Genomic DNA, 23,078 nt, shown 5'->3' with positions numbered 1-23,078 from the left:
ATGCAAGCTCTGTCCGGAAAGTAATGATACTGATTTTGTTGGACCTAACCAGAAGGGTCGAGGGGTGAAGTCTCTGTGAGTTACGGTCGGTAGAGCATCTTAGGAAACGACTGTTTTTTTTTTTTTTTTTTTTTTTTTTTTTTTTTTTTTTTTTGCCAATTGTCCACTGAGAAACAGGCAAACACAATGAAGTTACATAAGAGCTACGCTACGTTCTACGTGTATGTCTCGCAAGCTAGTGACATCTAGCGTTGTTTACACCACTTGTTCCTTCCATCAGTAGATGGCAGCACAGTAAATATATCTTATTCTCATTCCAGAGTTATAACTGATTTCAACGAAAAAGACAAGGAAAAGATACATCATTTATGGTCTGCACCAGTGGTTCCCAACCAGTGTGTCGTGAAATTTTAGCATTTAAAAGTTATGAAACACTTATCAATTAGTTAAAATGAGTATTTGATACAGACTGTATCAGTCAACGCCTTCAGCGGCAACAACACTGTTCATACTACATACACCCTCCATTCCAAAAGAAACCGAACTTTTGAAAACAAATAGTACCACTAGTGCCATCTGTTGTAATATTTTACCGGTAGATGGCGTAGTCCCTCATTGACAACTGGTATAAATGTCATGACATTTGGATGCACGGCAACAAAGTTATTGCGTTTCAACTGTTAGTGTGTTGTGTACATCGGTCGGAAAATGAGTTTCAAACAACGAGCTGCAATTGAGTTTTGTGTTAAACTGGGTAAAACTTTTAGTAAAACGCACCAAATACTACAAACTGCATATGGTGATGAGTGTCTATCCCGTACGCAAGTTTACGAGTGGTTCAGGCGATTCAAATCGGGTAGAGAGACGCTGGATGATGACGAAAGATCAGGCCATCCCAGAACCGGATTATCGGAAGAAAACATCGAAAAAGTGCGTGAATTCATCAAACATAACAAAAAATCGTCGGTGAAAGTTATTGAAATGGAATTAGGCATTCCTCAAACAACCGCATACCGCATTTTGACCGAAGTTTTGGGCCTTAAGAAGGTTAATTCGCGGTTTGTACCACACAAACTCACCGAAGACCAAAAAGTTGATCGAATTGCGCATTGCAAAGACATCGTTAAAAGTGCTCGGCAGGATCGAAACTTCTTGAAATCGATTGTAACTGGTGACGAGACGTGGTGTTTTGAATATGAGCCCGAAACAAAGCGGCAAAGTGCTGAATGGAGAGCGCCGGATGAAGGAACACCCAAAAGAAGTCGCTTGGTGAAGTCAAAAGTTAAGGTGATGCTGATTTGTTTTTACGATTCAAAAGGAATTATCCACAAAAAATTTGTTCAGCCCGGCCAGACAGTCACTGGAGAGTTTTACTTGGTCGTCATGAAGCGTTTGCTGGCAAGAATTCGTCGTATTCGGCCCGAATATCGCGAAATCGATAGTTGGACTCTTTTGGACGATAATGCACCATCACATCGTTCGCGACTTGTAACTGAATTTTTGGTAAAAAATCACATTATTCGGTTGCATCATCCGCCCTATTCACCAGATCTCGCTCCGTGCGATTTCTATCTGTTCCCGAAACTGCATTTGGCGATGAAAGGAAAGTGTCACGCATCGATTGATGCCATTGAGAAGGCGACGACCGCCGTCCTAAAGACCATTCCAATAAAGGACATGGAGGAGTCGTTTGACAACTTGTTGGAGCGTGCAAATATGTGTATCGATGCAGAAGGGGAATACATTGATTAATAAAAATGATTTGTTCCAAAATGTACATTGCTTTTTTTGTTTTTTTTTAAAACGTTCGGTTTCTTTTGGAATGGAGGGTGTAGAATCACTACTTGATAGAATCTTACACCACCATAATTTATATTATTATTATTAATTAAAATCAAATAAGTGTCTCACGACGTCGTGAGTGTTCAATAAGCTGGATCCGCCCCTGCTAGATAGCATCACGAGCGAGTCGATGCTACTGCTCCCTCAAGCTGAAGCACGCTATCTTGAATTTCATAGCATTCTTGAGTTACCTCTGAGCTTTTACCGAATGCGGATCCTTAGCGAAGTGGACAGGTGTTTGAGCGTTGCGTAACGATCAAAATACAGGGAAGTCCGCAATCGAGACGCTTGTTATGATATAGAAGGATGCATTTTCGAAAACATAAGTATTTTTGTGGCACAAAACTGAGTCTCCTTGACCAAAGAAGGCTCAAATGAGTAAATCACAGATAAAATCAAAACTTTTTTTTTTTTTTTTTTTTTTTTTGGACTCAAGAGATGTCCATGAGAAGTTCGGACCAGCCAGGCAAACAGAGTCGCGGGTGTCCATCCTGAGATCACTAGCGCCTGAGTGTTTCACCACAACAATATTATTGAGAGAATTTCTGGCAAAACAAACCACAGTAAAGCTGTCTCAACCTTTTTATAGCTCAGACTTGAGATCAGTTAACTTCTTTTTGTCTATCCGGCTTGAATCCAGCTTGAAAGAACATCAGTTTGAGACTGTTAAAATATACAAGCTGCCATGACGAGTGCTTTGAAAGAGATCTTTGTTCAAAATGTCCAGGCGAGCTGTGACGCATGGCAGAACTGCTGGCTACCATTTATTGACTATTTCGAGAAATTTTAGATATAGGTAAGCATATCTTCTAATAAACAAATTTTATGGAATCACTCTCATACCTTTCCGGACGAGACCTTCTATATTATTTGGATAATATCCGATATCTTTTATGTACATAATATTCTCTGTTATTCGATATTCCTTATCCGAGTATTATTCAATATCCATTATTGGGTATTTTAGCCTCACAAGTAAACCTTACGTTTGGGTGAATCGAGTTGCTGACTGAGACACATATGAGAAAGTAGTACTAAATGTCGTCAGTATTTCAGTGAAGTTGTAGGTGCGAAGCTTCAGGGGTTTATGAGATACAGCTACCAGAACATCACATGGAAGTACAGAATAGTCTTCATACAGTTGGAGGTAAAAGCTCTGTAAGACCTCTTGTAACGACAAAAGGCGAATAACAAATATATGGGTACATATTAGGACTAGGGGGAAGTCATATAGTAAGGGTATACCTGACGGCGGCCATCTTGAAATCCGCCATTTTGAATTATGGTTAAGTTTTTAAAATAGGAATAGAGTCATTTGATAAATGATTTAAGGCGTAAATTTAATCAGAAGAACAATGGTGACGTTAATTTTGATTTACGTGCAAGTGGTAAAAAGTTACCAGGAAAATTAAATATTGTTGCAGCATATGTATTAGTCCTTTACCCCACCTTGTAAATTTTGTGTTAATGATAATAATTAAATAAAAAGCAGGTGGATAAATATTAAGTCTATGGTAAGAGTTGCCTTGATGGCGGCCATGTTCAAATCCGCCATTTTGAATCAGACAAAAGTTTTAAACAAAACGCATAACATTGACACCTTATTAATAGCAAATTTTACCATAACTCCAACGGTATAACCATTTTTGCTTTATCATTAACCAGCACAAAATTAAATGGATCGCTCCTTACAACTACTGCTTTGACGGAATTGTTAACGACAAATGTGTGAAGCAAGGGCGGATCCAAGGGAGGGGCTAAGGGGTTATAGACCCCCCCCTTGACGCTCAGGTTTACACTGGATAAAATGGGCTTCAATTCTGCTTTACACTGGATAAAAAGGCAAATTATGGTTTTGCCCCTCCCTTGATCATATCCTGGATCCGCCACTGGTGTGAAGTGTAACTCGATTGCCTTTGTCAGGTGTGTTCACTGTGAGCAGAGCATTTGTGCAAGTCATGCACCCTTTTCTGAACTACATATTGATTGTACTAATTGAGGACTTTTCTGGAAGAAAGACCCAAGTTCAATTATGACTCAATTCCACTTTGGTCATTTTCCCTTAAATTAGCAACTTGTTTATGCGATAACAAATGCTGGTTAATGATAAAGCAAAAATGGTTATACCGTTGGATTTATGGTAAAATTTGCTATTAATAAGGTGTCAATGTTATGCGTTTTGTTTAAAACTTTTATCTGATTCAAAATGGCGGATTTGAACATGGCCGAAATCAAGGCAACTCTTACCATAGACCTAATATTTATCCACCTGCTTTTTATTTAATTATTATCATTAACACAAAATTTACAAGGTGGGGTGAAGGACTAATACATATGCTGCAACAATATTCAATTTCCCTGTAACTTTTTACCACTTGCGCGTAAATCAAAATTAACGTCACCATTGTTCTCCTGATTAAATTTGTGCCTTAAATAATGTATCACATGACCCTATTCCTTTTTTAAAAACTTAACCTTAGTTCAAAATGGCGGATTTCAAGATGGCCGCCGTCAGGTAAACCCTTACTAGATGAGTTCCCCCTAGTCCTAATATGTACCCATATATTTGTTATTCACCTTTTGTCGTTACAAGAGGTCTTACAGAACTTTTACCTCCAACTGTATGAAGACTATTCTGTACTTCCATGTGATGTTCTGATAGCTGTATCTCCTAAACCCCTGGAGCTTCGCACCTACAACTTCACTGAAATACTGACTACATTTAGTACTACTTTCTCATATGTGTCTCAGTCAGCAACTCGATTCACCCAAACGTAAGGTTTACTTGTCAGTTTCAGACGAGTACTTGGAACAGAAATTTCTTCAAGTAATTGGTAATACTTCGATAGGCTATTATCATTACTTCAAAATTACTAAGTATAACATTAGTATTACCTTTGAAGCAGGGTTGAACTCATGACAAATCCTGCAGTCAAGTGAGGATATTTAAAATGCTCGGGGTTTTCGTAGAAGGCAAAGTGATGAATTATCGTTGCTTCTCGATCATACAACGCATGACCTATCCATAATTCCTGAAATAAAAAGAAAATTATTCAGATAGAAATATAAACATGTAATACATAATTTGAGGTAATTATAAGTATAGTTAAAAGCAAAAATGCTCACACATCGTGGGCAAATTATAATTATAGTTTTCCTTAAGTTACGAAGAATTATTTACTCTCTAAACCAGCCTTGGGTAAGTTATTTTTAAAGTTAACTCATTACCTTTACATTACTTCAGCACATATAACAGGTTACAATTACGCAGAACGTAATCATAACTTTAAACTTGCAGTTACTACTTGGTGTTAGGCAGTGGCGGCGTTTGGACATTAAAAGTGGGGAGGGGACAAGACATAACGTGAATATTTGTATATCAATGTTAGTTTTCCTGATTGTTTTTAACACTTTGACGAAAGTTTGTATAACTAATAGGATACTATCTTTTTTAGTTAAAATACCGTATTTCGTGTTTCATATTTTATTACGTAAATTGACAAGAGCAACGCAAGTAGGTACTAGCTCTTTGTACTCTTAAACAACGAAAGTGTAAGAAGAGATTTGATTCCTTGCTCATGAACATCTTAAAATTCTGTCTAGAAAATTGTGTGATTAGATTATTTAATAACAAATTTCCAAAACAAATAAATAGAGAGGATAATATTATTCATAGTAATGAATAATGAGGCTTGTTTTGTAAAAGTTAAATTGAAACCGGGGATTAATCAACAACTTATATTTTTAATTCCATACATGCCATTAAATATGTCTTATTACTCTTTGAAAATGAAAGACAGTAAATTCTACAAGTATATGTTACGACATTTAAAGAAATATGCAATTGGAATATTAATTCCTTTGAACTGCAATTAAAATGCAATTCCTGTAGCTTTCTTAACTACACGGGAAGACAAATAACGAATATGTGCTCACGCAACGGCAAATATTATATGACACCAGTAATACATACAAAAAATTTATATTTCCAAATGAAACTATATACATTAAGGGGTTATTTGAAAAAAGTGGGAGGGAACTGCCCCCTCTTGCCCCCTAATCGCCGCCCCTGGTGTTAGATTTACACTTGCGGTTAGTACTTGGTATTAAGTAAGATAATTGTTTGAGGTATTTTCTTACATTTCCTAAAGAAAATTGGTATTCGGAAAACAGCTTTATATTGAACAATGTCTCTAGAATTAAATCGTTTTCCGAACTCTCTCCAGACACGTGTGCAACGGGGATCATTTTGCAAACTGAATCTAGGCTGATCTATGTGTCAACCTGGGTTGTTACTCTTTCAAAATTATGTGTGTGAACCTGGCAGAACCCATTTTCGGAAATTGAAAATAAAACATGTAGATCGTTTGTTCATCGTTTGTTCACGATTGTTCACATAAAATTTTCGTTTGTTCACAATTTATAAACAATTTATACGAAAAACAAAATGGGCGGTGCCAACTTCACGCAGCAGAACCCATTTTCAGAAATCGAAAATAAACCATGCAGATCGTTTGTTCATCGTTTGTTCACGATTGTTCACATAAAATTTTCGTTTGTTCACGATTTATAAACAATTTATAGGAAAAACAAAATGGGCGGTGCCAACTTCACGCAGCAGAACCCATTTTCAGAAATCGAAAATAAACCATGCAGATCGTTTGTTCATCGTTTGTTCACGATTGTTCACATAAAATTTTCGTTTGTTCACGATTTATAAACAATTTATATGAAAAACAAAATGGGCGGTGCCAACTTCACGCAGCAGAACCCATTTTCAGAAATCGAAAATAAACCATGCAGATCGTTTGTTCATCGTTTGTTCACGATTGTTCACATAAAATTTTCGTTTGTTCACGATTTATAAACAATTTATACGAAAAACAAAATGGGCGGTGCCAACTTCACGCAGCAGAACCCATTTTCAGAAATCGAAAATAAACCATGCAGATCGTTTGTTCATCGTTTGTTCACGATTGTTCACATAAAATTTTCGTTTGTTCACGATTTATAAACAATTTATAGGAAAAACAAAATGGGCGGTGCCAACTTCACGCAGCAGAACCCATTTTCAGAAATCGAAAATAAACCATGCAGATCGTTTGTTCATCGTTTGTTCACGATTGTTCACATAAAATTTTCGTTTGTTCACGATTTATAAACAATTTATACGAAAAACAAAATGGGCGGTGCCAACTTCACGTACCTGAAAATTATTGGAAATCGAAAATAAACCATGCAGATCGTTTGTTTATCGTTTGTTCACGATTGTTCACATAAAATTTTCGTTTGTTCACGATTTATAAACAATTTATACGAAAAACAAAATGGGCGGTGCCAACTTCACGCAGCAGAACCCATTTTCAGAAATCGAAAATAAACCATGCAGATCGTTTGTTCATCGTTTGTTCACGATTGTTCACATAAAATTTTCGTTTGTTCACGATTTATAAACAATTTATATGAAAAACAAAATGGGCGGTGCCAACTTCACGCAGCAGAACCCATTTTCAGAAATCGAAAATAAACCATGCAGATCGTTTGTTCATCGTTTGTTCACGATTGTTCACATAAAATTTTCGTTTGTTCACGATTTATAAACAATTTATTCGAAAAACAAAATGGGCGGTGCCAACTTCACGCAGCAGAACCCATTTTAAGAAATCGAAAATAAACCATGCAGATCGTTTGTTCATCCTTTGTTCACGATTGTTCACATAAAATTTTCGTTTGTTCACGATTTATAAACAATTTATAGGAAAAACAAAATGGGCGGTGCCAACTTCACGCAGCAGAACCCATTTTCAGAAATCGAAAATAAACCATGCAGATCGTTTGTTCATCGTTTGTTCACGATTGTTCACATAAAATTTTCGTTTGTTCACGATTTATAAACAATTTATACGAAAAACAAAATGGGCGGTGCCAACTTCACGTACCTGAAAATTATTGGAAATCGAAAATAAACCATGCAGATCGTTTGTTTATCGTTTGTTCACGATTGTTCACATAAAATTTTCGTTTGTTCACGATTTATAAACAATTTATACGAAAATCAAAATGGGCGGTGCTAACTTCACGTACCTGAAAATTATCGCAAATCGAAAATTAACCATGCAGATCGTTTGTTCATCGTTTGTTCACGATTGTTCACAAAAAAGTTTCGTTTGTTCACGATTTATAAACAATTTATACGAAAAACAAAATGGGCGGTGCTGTTCACGTACCTGAAAATTATCGCAAATCGAAAATTAACCATGCAGATCGTTTGTTCATCGTTTGTTCACGATTGTTCACAAAAAAGTTTCGTTTGTTCACGATTTATAAAGAATTTAAACGAAAAACAAAATGGGCGGTGCCAACTTCACGCAGCAGAACCCATTTTCAGAAATCGAAAATAAACCATGCAGATAGTTTGTTCATCGTTTGTTCACGATTGTTCACATAAAATTTTCGTTTGTTCACGATTTATAAACAATTTATACGAAAAACAAAATGGGCGGTGCCAACTTCACGCAGCAGAACCCATTTGCAGAAATCGAAAATAAACCATGCAGATAGTTTGTTCATCGTTTGTTCACGATTGTTCATATAAAATTTTCGTTTGTTCACGATTTATAAACAATTTATACGAAAATCAAAATGGGCGGTGCCAACTTCACGCAGCAGAACCCATTTTCAGAAATCGAAAATAAACCATGCAGATCGTTTGTTCATCGTTTGTTCACGATTTTTCACAAAAAATTTTCGTTTGTTCACGATTTATAAACAATTTATAGGAAAAACAAAATGGGCGGTGCCAACTTCACGCAGCAGAATCCATTTTCAGAAATGGAAAATAAACCATGCAGATCGTTTGTTCATCGTTTGTTCACGATTGTTCACATAAAATTTTCGTTTGTTCACGATTTATAAACAATTTATAGGAAAAACAAAATGGGCGGTGCCAACTTCACGCAGCAGAACCCATTTTCAGAAATCGAAAATAAACCATGCAGATCGTTTGTTCATCGTTTGTTCACCATTGTTCACATAAAATTTTCGTTTGTTCACGATTTATAAACAATTTATACGAAAAACAAAATGGGCGGTGCCAACTTCACGCAGCAGAACCCATTTTCAGAAATCGAAAATAAACCATGCAGATCGTTTGTTCATCGTTTGTTCACGATTGTTCACATAAAATTTTCGTTTGTTCACGATTTATAAACAATTTATACGAAAAACAAAATGTGCGGTGCCAACTTCACGTACCTGAAAATTATTGCAAATCGAAAATTAACCATGCAGATCGTTTGTTCATCGTTTGTTCACGATTGTTCACAAAAAATTTTCGTTTGTTCACGATTGTTCACAAAAAATTTTCGTTTGTTCACGATTTATAAACAATTTATACGAAAAACAAAATGGGCGGTGCCAACTTCACGCAGCAGAACCCATTTTCAGAAATCGAAAATAAACCATGCAGATCGTTTGTTCATCGTTTGTTCACGATTGTTCACATAAAATTTTCGTTTGTTCACGATTTATAAACAATTTATACGAAAAACAAAATGGGCGGTGCCAACTTCACGCAGCAGAACCCATTTTCAGAAATCGAAAATAAACCATGCAGATCGTTTGTTCATCGTTTGTTCACGATTGTTCACATAAAATTTTCGTTTGTTCACGATTTATAAACAATTTATACGAAAAACAAAATGGGCGGTGCCAACTTCACGTACCTGAAAATTATTGTAAATCGAAAATTAACCATGCAGATCGTTTGTTCATCGTTTGTTCACGATTGTTCACAAAAATTTTCGTTTGTTCACGATTTATAAACAATTTATACGAAAAACAAAATGGGCGGTGCCAACTTCACGCAGCAGAACCCATTTTCAGAAATCGAAAATAAACCATGCAGATCGTTTGTTCATCGTTTGTTCACGATTGTTCACATAAAATTTTCGTTTGTTCACGATTTATAAACAATTTATACGAAAAACAAAATGGGCGGTGCCAACTTCACGTACCTGAAAATTATTGGAAATCGAAAATTAACCATGCAGATCGTTTGTTCATCGTTTGTTCACGATTGTTCACAAAAAATTTTCGTTTGTTCACGATTTATAAACAATTTATACGAAAAACAAAATGGGCGGTGCCAACTTCACGCAGCAGAACCCATTTTCAGAAATCGAAAATAAACCATGCAGATCGTTTGTTCATCGTTTGTTCACGATTGTTCATATAAAATTTTCGTTTGTTCACGATTTATAAACAATTTATACGAAAAACAAAATGGGCGGTGCCAACTTCACGCAGCAGAACCCATTTTCAGAAATCGAAAATAAACCATGCAGATCGTTTGTTCATCGTTTGTTCACGATTGTTCACAAAAAATTTTCGTTTGTTCACGATTTATAAACAATTTATACGAAAAACAAAATGGGCGGTGCCAACTTCACGCAGCAGAACCCATTTTCAGAAATCGAAAATAAACCATGCAGATCGTTTGTTCATCGTTTGTTCACGATTGTTCACATAAAATTTTCGTTTGTTCACGATTTATAAACAATTTATACGAAAAACAAAATGGGCGGTGCCAACTTCACGTACCTGAAAATTATTGGAAATCGAAAATTAACCATGCAGATCGTTTGTTCATGATTGTTCACATAAAATTTTCGTTTGTTCACGATTTATAAACAATTCATACCAAAAAGAGAATGGATAGTAACATCTTCACGTACCTAGAAATATGGTGGATGTTGCAAATAAAGTCTCCAGGAGAATTTAAAATTATTTTTATATATAAACTTTGACAAACCAGATTCCGGTTTTGACGGGAAGTTTGATACAGCCACATATGTAGCAGAAGACATCAGGCTTAGTTATGCATCTGTATTTAGTTGAAGAAGCCGTGATCCAATTGGAAGACTGGAAAATGAGTGTGTTAAGAACGTATACAGACGAATCATATTTAAGAAGAAAAAATTAAACAACTTTCTCAGTTCTTGTGAAACCATATATTTTTAATTACATCATTTAGTCCTGTTAAAAGTTATTTGAGAAAATAAAAACAACAATCACCATCTGGCAAATATGAGATGCATTTGACAAGGTAAAAGAACGTGCCGGTAATTGACCCCAGTGAAGTTAGCGACCAAAAGTTTAATAAATCAATATTTTTTTAGAGTTCTGAGTAGCACTCAAAGTGTTCTAGGGTTTTTGCTAGGTTAGACCAATAGTTCTGGGTAAATAAAGATTTTATAGCGATTTTAAAGTTTCGCTACTAACTTCACGCAACACCAAAAATCTTAAAATGTCTAAATTTTTTTAGAGTTCTGAGTAGCACTCAAAGAGTTCTAAGAGTTCTTGGTAGGTTAGATCAATAGTTCTGGGTAAATAAAGATTTTATAGCGATTTTAAAGTTTCGCTGCTAACTTCACGGAAAACCAAAAATCTTAAAATGTCTATACTTTTTAGAGTTCTGAGTAGCACTCAAAGAGTTCTAGAGTTCTTGCTAGGTTAGACCAATAAATGTTTCGTCGTAATGTACTTACCACACATGCATTCGGTGCAAATGATTAACAAGTATATAACACGTGCCTAATAAAATTTAAACAATGTTACCCAAAACATAGGAATCGACAAGTGCTACTCAAAACTCTCATCAGAACTCTATTTCATCACGAAATAAAAGAGTTCTAACACCTTGCTCACAGTCGGCTTGCGAGCGTCCCATAAATTGTTAATCTAAATTCTTATAGAATGTTTTAATAGAGCTTGAGTAGTGCTAGTGAGAACTCTCATCGGAACTCTATTTCATTGCGAAATAAAAGAGTTCTATCACCTTGTTCAGAGTCTGTTTGCGAGTGGCGCATAAATTGTTAATTTAAATTGTTAGAAATAAATATTTAACCATTCTACCAACAGAACCCTGTAGAACTTTACGAGTGCTACTCGGAACTCTTACCCCAAGGTGACCAGAATTTTTACTTCCGAAAACGGGACACATACGAATCGGTTACGGGGGACGAGGGATATCTGACTTCCAGATTGCATTTTGGGACTCAGCAGTGTTCTCAATTTACAAAATACACAAATAAGAGTGATAACACACCGTTTCTAACTTTACGTGTACCACACAACAAATAATGGTTCCCGATTGCAAGTTCTACCCAACAATTCTTTTAACTACTTGAACACTCAGAATTCCCACTTGAACCACGAATACTCAATTCCCATTTCAAAATTCAGAAGTTCTACACACGACTCAACCTTGGCAAAGAGTGTTGGTACGGAAGAGAGTAGAATTTCCATTTACGATTTATATTTTGAATAATAATTACGGGACACCTAGGTCATTTTTACTTAAAAACGGGACATTTAGGCGCCCCGTTCGAGAATCAGAAAAAACGGGGCAACGGTTAGAGAAAAGGGACTGTCCCGGCTAAAACGGGACGTCTGGTCACCTTGTCTTACCCAGCACCAAAATGTACAGTACCAAAATGTACTACATCCACATATAAAACCAGAAGGTACCATATCCATAATTTCTAAAATTTTAAATATTTTATTAAGTATTACTAATTACATGTATTCACCGAATTATGTATCATAAAAATAAATTGTAAAATATTCTACCTACATGAAACTGAATCACCATTCTACAGCAAAATTTAATGATCATATTTGTTTTTTCTATTTCCTTTAAAAATTCCTAACTGTGATATAGTACATTTTAGAAACAAGCTCCTCAGTTGTTGATTTAAGTTGCTATAAAATAAAAAGTTAACCATTCCCGGATAGGAAACAGCATAATCTTCGAGTATTGACTAATGGGCATTATCGTATATTTTGTGACCTGTTTATAATTTTAAAAAAGAAATTTTTCCGCCCGACTTTTTTTGTTAACAATGTCAACAATAATCCTTGTGTTTAACAATGTCAACAAGAACTCTGCAGCAAATACCATAAAAAATACTATATATATTGTTTCAGTTTATTGTTTATTCCTTTTATATAAAAAAATGAAATTTACATTGAGAATATAATAAAATAAATTGTTTTCAGCTGAAATTGTATACGTAGCGGAAGTAGTAGCTTAAGGTGACCATCAAGTGGTCCACATAGTTCCGCCTTAGAAATTATCTCATTCTAGTAAAAGGTACAATTATTATTTTTATACAAAATTATCGCATATTAAATGCAAGTAGTGTTGTCTAAAAATATTTTTACATACTACACTGAAGAATGGTTGAATTAAGCCCAATGAAAATTTAATTATTTTTTATTCTAACAAAATGAAATCAGTCCGTTAACTTTTTATACTCTCTTATATAGACATTTTAAGATTTTCGGTTTTGCGTGAAGTTAGCACCGAAACTTTAAAATCGCTATAAAATCTTTATTTACGCAGAACTATTGGTCTAACCTAGCAAGAACTCTAGAACTCTTTGAGTGCTACTCAGAACTCTAAAAAAATATAGACATTTTAAGATTTTTGGTGTTGCGTGAAGTTAGCACCGAAACTTTAAAATCGCTATAAAATCTTTATTTACCCAGAACTATTGGTCTAACCTAGCAAGAACTCTTTGCTATTCAGAACTCTAAAAAAAAATGTATGTATATATTTATATTTTAAGATTTTTGGTTTTCCGTGAAGTTACCAGCGAAACTTTAAAATCGGTATAAAATCTTTATTTACCCAGAACTATTGGTCTAACCTAGCAAGAACTCTAGAACTCTTTGAGTGCTACTCAGAACTCTAAAAATATATAGATATTTTAAGATTTTTGGTGTTGCGTGAAGTTAGCACCGAAACTTTAAAATCGCTATAAAGTCTTTATTTACCCAGAACTATTGGTCTAACCTAGCAAGAACTCTTTGCTATTCAGAACTCTAAAAAAAAAATTTTAAAAAATGTATGTATATATTTATATTTTAAGATTTTTGGTTTTCCGTGAAGTTACCAGCGAAACTTTAAAATCGGTATAAAATCTTTATTTACCCAGAACTATTGGTCTAACCTAGCAAGAACTCTAGAACTCTTTGAGTGCTACTCAGAACTTTAAAAATATATAGATATTTTAAGATTTTTGGTTTTCCGTGAAGTTAGCACCGAAACTTCAAAATCGCTATAAAATCTTTATTTACCCAGAACTATTGGTCTGACCTAGCAAGAACTCTTTGCTATTCAGAACTCTAAAAAAAATGTATGTATATATTTATATTTTAAGATTTTTGGTTTTCCGTGAAGTTAGCAGCGAAACTTTAAAATCGCTATAAAATCTTTATTTACCCAGAACTATTGGTCTGACCTAGCAAGAACTCTAGAACTCTTTGAGTGCTACTCAGAACTCTAAAAAAAATATCGATTTATTAAACTTTTGGTCGCTAACTTCACGGGGGTCTGAAGTTGGCCTCCCCACTTCTCTCAAACTACGCCAAATGTCGCACATCGTTAGTGTATCGTTAATGGACGTTAGTGCAAGAACTATCATTAGTGCTATCGCACTTTACGAGTTATTGCAGAGTTTTTTTTATTTAAGATTGAATACCCATCAATATGCAGACAGATCTGCACCAAACCTATCACATCGTTAGTGCATCATTATTATACTAAAACGCACTAAGCACTAACGTTATTGTTACCATATTTTGGGATGTATTTAAGATTTGGAGTGAGGGATATGAAATATCACATTCCATACAAATTAACGTAGAAACATGGAGTTAACGGCAACCGCCAGTGTATCATTTGTGCACTTAAACGCACTAAGCACTAACGTTTTTGTTACCATATTTTGGGATTTATTTAAGATTTGGAGGAGGGATATGAAATATCACATTCCATACAAATATACGTAGGAGCTTGGGGTTAACAGCAACCGTTAGTTCATCGTTAGTACACGCAGTAAGCACTAACGTTAGTGTTATCACATTTTGGGATTTATTCAAGATTTTTGGTTGGGGTACAACTTCAGAAATATCAAATTTCATACAAACTGTTACTGTTTTCTACAAGTACTAACGATGTATAATAGCACTAATTTTTTATACTAATGAATAGCATTAATTGTTTCGTGAATGCTTGAAGTGGGGATCGGGTTCACGCTGACTACCAAAGATATTTTCCTTGTAGCACCTACACTAATAAAGCACTAACGTTAGGAGTTTGTGCACAAAGAAGTACTAACGATGCACTAACGATTGCACTAGAAGAGGTCATTAGTGCTTTTGAATTTGGCGGAAATTTGCGCAATGAAAAATATCCCATAAATTTCTTTTGTGAGTTTCATAATATGTAATTGGCCATAACTGCATTAATAGTGAAGCACTATCAAAACTGCTAGTGATATCTAGGAGCACTAACGATGCATTAACGAATGGCACTAATTTTTTCGTTAGTGCTTTAAGAGGCTGGGCCAGCGTGAAATTGTTCCCACAAACGATTTTCACTGGTAGCACCTACACTAATGAAGTATTAACGACGTCCACGAACTTGGCCCCCACATGATGCACTAACGATAATTTAATGTCAATCGTTAGTGAATCGTTAGTGCTTCTTAGTGCATCAACGACTAAAGTTAGTTCTTCATTAGTGTACGTGTTACAAATAGAAACCTTTTGGGAGGCCAAGTTTACGCTGCCCCAGCTACTTCAAGCACTAACGAAAAAATTAGTGCCATTCGTTAGTGCATCCTTAGTGCTTCTTACTGCGCCAACACCTATCGCTAGTACTTGATGGGTGTAAGTGCTACAGTTAGAAAACCTTTGGGGGCCAGCGTGAACTTGGTTCCAACTTTAAGTACTAAAGGAAATAGTGGTCCTAGAAAACACTAAAGTTCGTTAATGCTTCACTATTAGTGTAGTTATGACGAATTACATGACACGAAACTCACATAAGAAATTTATGGTGAATTTTTCACTGCATCAAATTTTCGCAAAATTCAAGGCAATAATGATCTCTTCTGGTGCAATCGTTAGTGCTTCTTTGTGCACCAACCCCTAACGTTAGTGCTTCATTAGTGTAGGTGCTACAAGTAAAATATTTTTGGTGGTCAGCTTGAACTTGTCCCACTTCAAGCGATAACGAAAAATTTAGTGCAATTCGTTAGTGCATTCTTACTGTTAGTGCTTCTAGAAAACACTAACAGTTTGTATGGAATTGATAATTCTGAAGGTGTGCCCCACCAAAAATCTTGCAAAAAATCCAAAATGTGGTAACACTAACATTGTTTAGTGCGTTTAAGTGTACTAACGATGGTCTAACAATTGAAATTAACCCCATGTTTCTACATCAATTTGTATGCAATGTAATATTTCTGAAGTTGACCTCCACCAAAAATCTCAAATAAATCCCAAAATATGGTAACATTAACGTTAGTTCTTAGTGCGTTTTAGTGCACTAATGATGCACTAACGGTGTGATAAGTTTGGTGAAAATCTGTCTTCATAACGATGGGCGGGAGAATTAATTTAATATGAAGTTAGGCACCAAAATCTTCAATAACTCGTAAAATCGATAGCACTAACGTTAGTTCTTAGTGCACTAACGATGCACTAACGATGTGCGACGTTTGGTGTAATTTGGGAGAAGTGAGGGGGCCAACTTCAGGCACGTCTTAAAAGATTATTCTTCCTAGTTAACGTCAATAAATTACTTTAACCATTGTTGATATTATTATTATTATTATTATTATTATTATTATTATTATAATACTACTACTAGTAGTTGTTGGTTTTGGCTGTTGAGAGCAATGACAGGATTACTTCAGATTACAGTACAAATTGATAAACTACTGACACAGAAGTAAAAACATTTACGCAACATGCCAAAGTTTCTCCGGAAAGATTACAAGTTTGAAATTGCATGAAAACTCTAGCATTACAGGAAAACGGATTTCAAATTTGAAATCACCGATGACAATACATACAAAAAAACAATGTAACACAAAAAGAGAAGGAAAATATTACCCAGTGCAGATTCTTACGTTCTTTGTGCAAGAATTCGGTTAAAATTCTAATTGCACTGTAAGATAACTAACTTCTCATTGGATTTCGAAGTGGAAAAGGGAAGTTATATTTAGGGATGTAGGATTTAGATTTCTGGGCTTTGGCCATTTAGCTCATTACGTAAGAAGGATGACGTCCCTCGACGAGCACACTACCCGGAGAAAGGGAAGGAAGAAAGGAATCTGTAAGATAGGACTACCCCGGCGTTTGCCTGGTGTGAATGGGAAAACCCAGGAAACCCTCATTGTGGATTGCTGGCCTGGAAAAGCTTTTTCTACCGAGTGCCTCACCAGGAATCGAACCTGGGACCGCACGCATCGAAGACGAGAGCATTAGTGGCTACGCTACGCGGGTCTACTGGAAGTTATATTCGAAATAATAATAGCAATAATGAAAATATATTAGTATCCCCTAAAAATTATTTTAATTTGATTTGAGTTCAGCATCCTTTTCAGCAGCGAGGCTACGTGAGATTTGGACCTGTGGCTTTACGTGGGATCCGAACTACATGAGCTACCGCCGGAAATTGAACACGGGTGTCCCATGCAAAAGGCACGTACGCTTACCGCTTAGCCACGAGGGAGCTCCGCAGTAAAAGAAAGCGAACAAGATTATATTTGAGTATTATTGACAATTCAATACAATACACATTCGCCTTTTTCCTGGAGCTCCTCGTGGCTATTCGGTTAGTATATGCGACTTTGGCGTGGGAGACCCGGGTTCGATTGCCGGCGGGAGCTTATGTGGTTGGGATCCCACATTAAGCTGTAGATCCAAGTCTCATATAGCTTCGATGCTGAAAGGGATGCTGAACTCAAATCAAATTAAAATAATTTTTAGGGGATACTAATATATTTTAGTTTCAGCATCGAAGCTATATGAGACTTCAGTTATGAACATTTTTTGCTGCAATAATTACAAAATGAAGAAAAAACAAAACAGGTTGGTCGCCACTGTGATGGAAGTGTCTCTCGATGCATCGCAAGCATTAATTTCCTCCAAGTGTAGAAAGGGTTGTCGCTTAAATTTTAATATTTCCCTCTACTTTTTATTAATGCCTTGTATCTAATTAACTGTGCGAGCAAAAATTCAGCTTAGTGCTGCACAAATACAAGCATCGGAAGACACTTCCATCGCAAGCATTAATTTTCTCTTTCAAGTGTAGAAAGGTGGTCGCAGAAATTTTAATATTTCATTCTATTTTTATTAATGCTTTGTATCTAATTGACTTTGCGAGCTCAAATTCTGCTGTGTGCTGCACAAATACAAGCATCGGAAGACACTTACATCGCAAGCATTAATTTCCTCTTTCAAGTGTAGAAAGGTGGTCGCAGAAATTGTATACTTCCCTCTACTTTTTATTAATGCGTTGTATCTAATTAACTGTGCGAGCACAAATTCTGCTTTGTGCTGCACAAATACAAGCATCGGGAGACACTTACATCGGAAGCATTAATTTCCTCTTTCAAGTGTAGAAAGGGTGGTCGCTGAAATTTTAATATTTCCCTCTACTTTTTATTAATACCTTGTATCTAATTAACTGTGCGAGCACAAATTCTGCTTTGTGCTGCACAAATACAAGCATCGGGAGACACTTCCATCGGAAGCATTAATTTCATCTTTCAAGTGTAGAATGGGTGGTGCTGAAATTTTAATATTTCCCTTCCTAGCCGGACGTCATCTTGGTGTCCGACCGGTTTCGTTTTTTCTTCATTCTGTAATTATTGCAGCAAAAACTTCTAATAACTGCAGCATAAACCAGCATAAATTGAGCACAAAATTTTTTTGTTAATATCTGTACTGTAGGGGTTGGTTTTCACAATGTGGTCGCTAACTTGACGTCAATTTGGCCACCAACTTTCTTTTCTATTTTATTGTGTAACTATTGCGGGACACATTCGAAAATTTGCAGATATATTAGCACAAATTGAGCACGAAATAAGTTGTTGGTATAGTGCGTTTGGGATTGTTTTTCCGCGATGTGGTAGCTAACTGGTCGTCAGTTTGGCGACCAACCTGTTTTGTTTTTTCTTCCTTTTGTAATTATTGCAGCAAAAAAATGTTAATAACTGCTGGATGAATCAGCACAAATTGAGCACAAAATTATTTGTTAATATCTCTATGGTATGAATTGTTTTTCACAATGTGGTCGCTATCTTGACATCAAATTGGCGACCAACTTTCTTTTTCACTTAGTTCCGTAACTATTGTAGCACAAATTCTGATAACTGCAGCATAAATTAGCACAAATTGAGCACAAAAAGATTTGTTAATATTAGTGTGGTGGCTACAAGTGTGGTCGCCAACTTGACGTAAGTTAAATTTTTTACTGGTCCTTACTGAACATGAACTGAGATTTGGCTATTAATAAAATAATTATTGTGATTTTCAGTCATGAATAATAAATATTTTGGTCAGGAAATCTTAGAGAAATGGAGTAAAATTTCAAAGAAAATTAGCCTTATGTAGATAGGTTCTGTGTACAGTGGGCTACAGAAATTCTTGAGGTACAAAATCCGTTATAGTGTAGGAAAATTAGGGCTGGAGACGGAAAAAAAATGAGAAATCAAATTTTCATTTCAACACATTCTATGGACTCCCCTGATACTCCACACAAAAGTCCTAAAAAGTCCCACGTGGGCAACCGCCTGAAATTACGTCATCAATATGGCGGCCACGCAACTACGACTACTTATGCTTATGCGGTAATATCTCATCACGGAACTGAGATACAAACTTCGTTCTGCTGCCAAATTAAAGATAAGGCATTGTATAAGTGATTTAAGCTAATATCATTCTTACGTGTTGCAGCCAAAAATTTAGGTCTGGGCCAGGCTCCTCCTAGCCCTCCGTCTAGTTCCGGGCCTGCTTCGAGGACAAACAACTATGCCTATACCCCGTACGTAAAGTTTGCTGAGTGAATTTCGCTCATAGAAAATTTCCCTACAAAAAAAGAACTTTAAGTTAACAATCTTGAACAAACGATAAACAAGCGATCTACATGGTTTATTTTCGATTTCCAATAATTTTCAGGTACGTGAAGTTGGCATTGCCCATTTTGATTTTCGTATAAATTGTTTATAAATCGTGAACAAACGAAAATTTTTGTGAACAATCGTGAACAAACGACGAACAAACGATCTGCATGGTTAATTTTCGATTTTCAATAATTTTCAGGTACGTGAAGTTGGCACCGCCCATTTTGTTTTTCGTATAAATTGTTTATAAATCATGAACAAACGAAAATTTTTAGTGAACAATCGTGAACAAACGATGAACAAACGATCTGCATGGTTTATTTTCGATTTCTGAAAATGGGTTCTGCTGCGTGAAGTTGGCACCGCCCATTTTGTTTTTCGTATAAATTGTTTATAAATCGTGAACAAACGAAAATTTTTTGTGAACAATCGTGAACAAACGATGAACAAACGATCTGCATGGTTAATTTTCGATTTCCAATAATTTTCAGGTACGTGAAGTTGGCACCGCCCATTTTGTTTTTCGTATAAATTGTTTATAAATCGTGAACAAACGAAAATTTTATGTGAACAATCGTGAACAAACGATGAACAAACGATCTGCATGGTTTTTTTTCGATTTCTGAAAATGGGTTCTGCTGCGTGAAGTTGGCACCGCCCATTTTGATTTTCGTATAAATTCTTTACAAATCCTGAACAAACGAAAATTTTATGTGAACAATCGTGAACAAACGATGAACAAACGATCTGCATGGTTTATTTTCGATTTCCAATAATTTTCAGGTACGTGAAGTTGGCACCGCCCATTTTGTTTTTCGTATAAATTGTTTATAAATCGTGAACAAACGAAAATTTTATGTGAATAATCGTGAACAAACGATGAACAAACGATCTGCATGGTTTATTTTCGATTTCCAATAATTTTCAGGTACGTGAAGTTGGCACCGCCCATTTTGTTTTTCGTATAAATTGTTTATAAATCGTGAACAAACGAAAATTTTATGTGAACAATCGTGAACAAACGATGAACAAACGATCTGCATGGTTTATTTTCGATTTCTGAAAATGGGTTCTGCTGCGTGAAGTTGGCACCGCCCATTTTGTTTTTCGTATAAATTGCTTATAAATCGTGAACAAACGAAAATTTTATATGAACAATCGTGAACAAACGATGAACAAACGATCTGCATGGTTTATTTTCGATTTCTGAAAATGGGTTCTGCTGCGTGAAGTTGGCACCGCCCATTTTGTTTTTCGTATAAATTGTTTATAAATCGTGAACAAACGAAAATTTTATGTGAACAATCGTGAACAAACGATGAACAAACGATCTGCATGGTTTATTTTCGATTTCTGAAAATGGGTTCTGCTGCGTGAAGTTGGCACCGCCCATTTTGTTTTTCGTATAAATTGTTTATAAATCGTGAACAAACGAAAATTTTATGTGAACAATCGTAAACAAACGATGAACAAACGATCTGCATGGTTAATTTTCGATTTGCGATAATTTTCAGGTACGTGAAGTTGGCACCGCCCATTTTGTTATTCGTATAAATTGTTTATAAATCGTGAACAAACGAAAATTTTTTGTGAACAATCGTGAACAAACGATGAACAAACGATCTGCATGGTTAATTTTCGATTTGCGATAATTTTCAGATACGTGAAGTTGGCACCGCCCATTTTGTTTTTCGTATAAATTGTTTATAAATCGTGAACAAACGAAAATTTTATGTGAACAATCGTGAACAAACGATGAACAAACTATCTGCATGGTTTATTTTCGATTTCTGAAAATGGGTTCTGCTGCGTGAAGTTGGCACCGCCCATTTTGTTTTTCGTATAAATTGTTTATAAATCGTGAACAAACGAAAATTTTATGTGAACAATCGTGAACAAACGATGAACAAGCGATCTGCATGGTTTATTTTCGATTTCTGAAAATGGGTTCTGCTGCGTGAAGTTGGCACCGCCCATTTTGTTTTTCGTATAAATTGTTTATAAATCGTGAACAAACGAAAATTTTTGTGAACAATCGTGAACAAACGATGAACAAACGATCTGCATGGTTAATTTTCGATTTCCAATAATTTTCAGGTACGTGAAGTTGGCACCGCCCATTTTGTTTTTCGTATAAATTGTTTATAAATCGTGAACAAACGAAAATTTTATGTGAACAATCGTGAACAAACGATGAACAAACGATCTGCATGGTTTATTTTCGATTTCTGAAAATGGGTTCTGCTGCGTGAAGTTGGCACCGCCCATTTTGTTTTTCGTATAAATTGTTTATAAATCGTGAACAAACGAAAATTTTATGTGAACAATCGTGAACAAACGATAAACAAACGTTCTGCATGGTTTATTTTCGATTTCTGAAAATGGGTTCTGCTGCGTGAAGTTGGCACCGCCCATTTTGTTTTTCGTATAAATTGTTTATAAATCGTGAACAAACGAAAATTTTTTGTGAACAATCGTGAACAAACGATGAACAAACGATCTGCATGGTTAATTTTCGATTTCCAATAATTTTCAGGTACGTGAAGTTGGCACCGCCCATTTTGTTTTTCGTATAAATTGTTTATAAATCGTGAACAAACGAAAATTTTATGTGAACAATCGTGAACAAACGATGAACAAACGATCTGCATGGTTTTTTTTCGATTTCTGAAAATGGGTTCTGCTGCGTGAAGTTGGCACCGCCCATTTTGATTTTCGTATAAATTCTTTACAAATCGTGAACAAACGAAAATTTTATGTGAACAATCGTGAACAAACGATGAACAAACGATCTGCATGGTTTATTTTCGATTTCTGAAAATGGGTTCTGCTGCGTGAAGTTGGCACCGCCCATTTTGTTTTTCGTATAAATTCCTTATAAATCGTGAACAAACGAAACTTTTTTGTGAACAATCGTGAACAAACGATGAACAAACGATCTGCATGGTTAATTTTCGATTTGCGATAATTTTCAGGTACGTGAAGTTGGCACCGCCCATTTTGTTTTTCGTATAAATTGTTTATAAATCGTGAACAAACAAAAATTTTTTGTGAACAATCGTGAACAAACGACGAACAAACGATCTGCATGGTTAATTTTCGATTTGCGATAATTTTCAGATACGTGAAGTTGGCACCGCCCATTTTGTTTTTCGTATAAATTGTTTATAAATCGTGAACAAACGAAAATTTTATGTGAACAATCGTGAACAAACGATGAACAAACGATCTGCATGGTTTATTTTCGATTTC

The 23,078-nt window shown here is 35.5% G+C and overlaps 1 protein-coding gene across 3 annotated transcripts in view; it reads right to left on the bottom strand.

Moving 5' to 3' along the window:
* Nucleotides 1–23,078, bottom strand: part of LOC145694385 (beta-1,3-glucosyltransferase) — a 275,902-nt gene that overhangs the window by 28,147 nt on the left and 224,677 nt on the right. For all 3 annotated transcript variants that reach the window (XM_081770560.1, XM_081770559.1, XM_081770558.1), the window contains exon 6: nucleotides 4,738–4,874. In XM_081770560.1, coding sequence (XP_081626686.1) covers nucleotides 4,738–4,874 — 137 coding nt within the window. The remainder of the gene's footprint in view (nucleotides 1–4,737; nucleotides 4,875–23,078) is intronic.

The sequence above is a fragment of the Thermobia domestica genome, chromosome 9 (genome assembly GCF_964235325.1).
Source record: "Thermobia domestica chromosome 9, izTheDome1.hap1.1, whole genome shotgun sequence".
NCBI lineage: Eukaryota > Metazoa > Arthropoda > Insecta > Zygentoma > Lepismatidae > Thermobia > Thermobia domestica.
The sequence above is the reverse complement of the archived record's forward strand: the minus strand, read 5'-3'. Positions and strand labels throughout refer to the sequence as shown.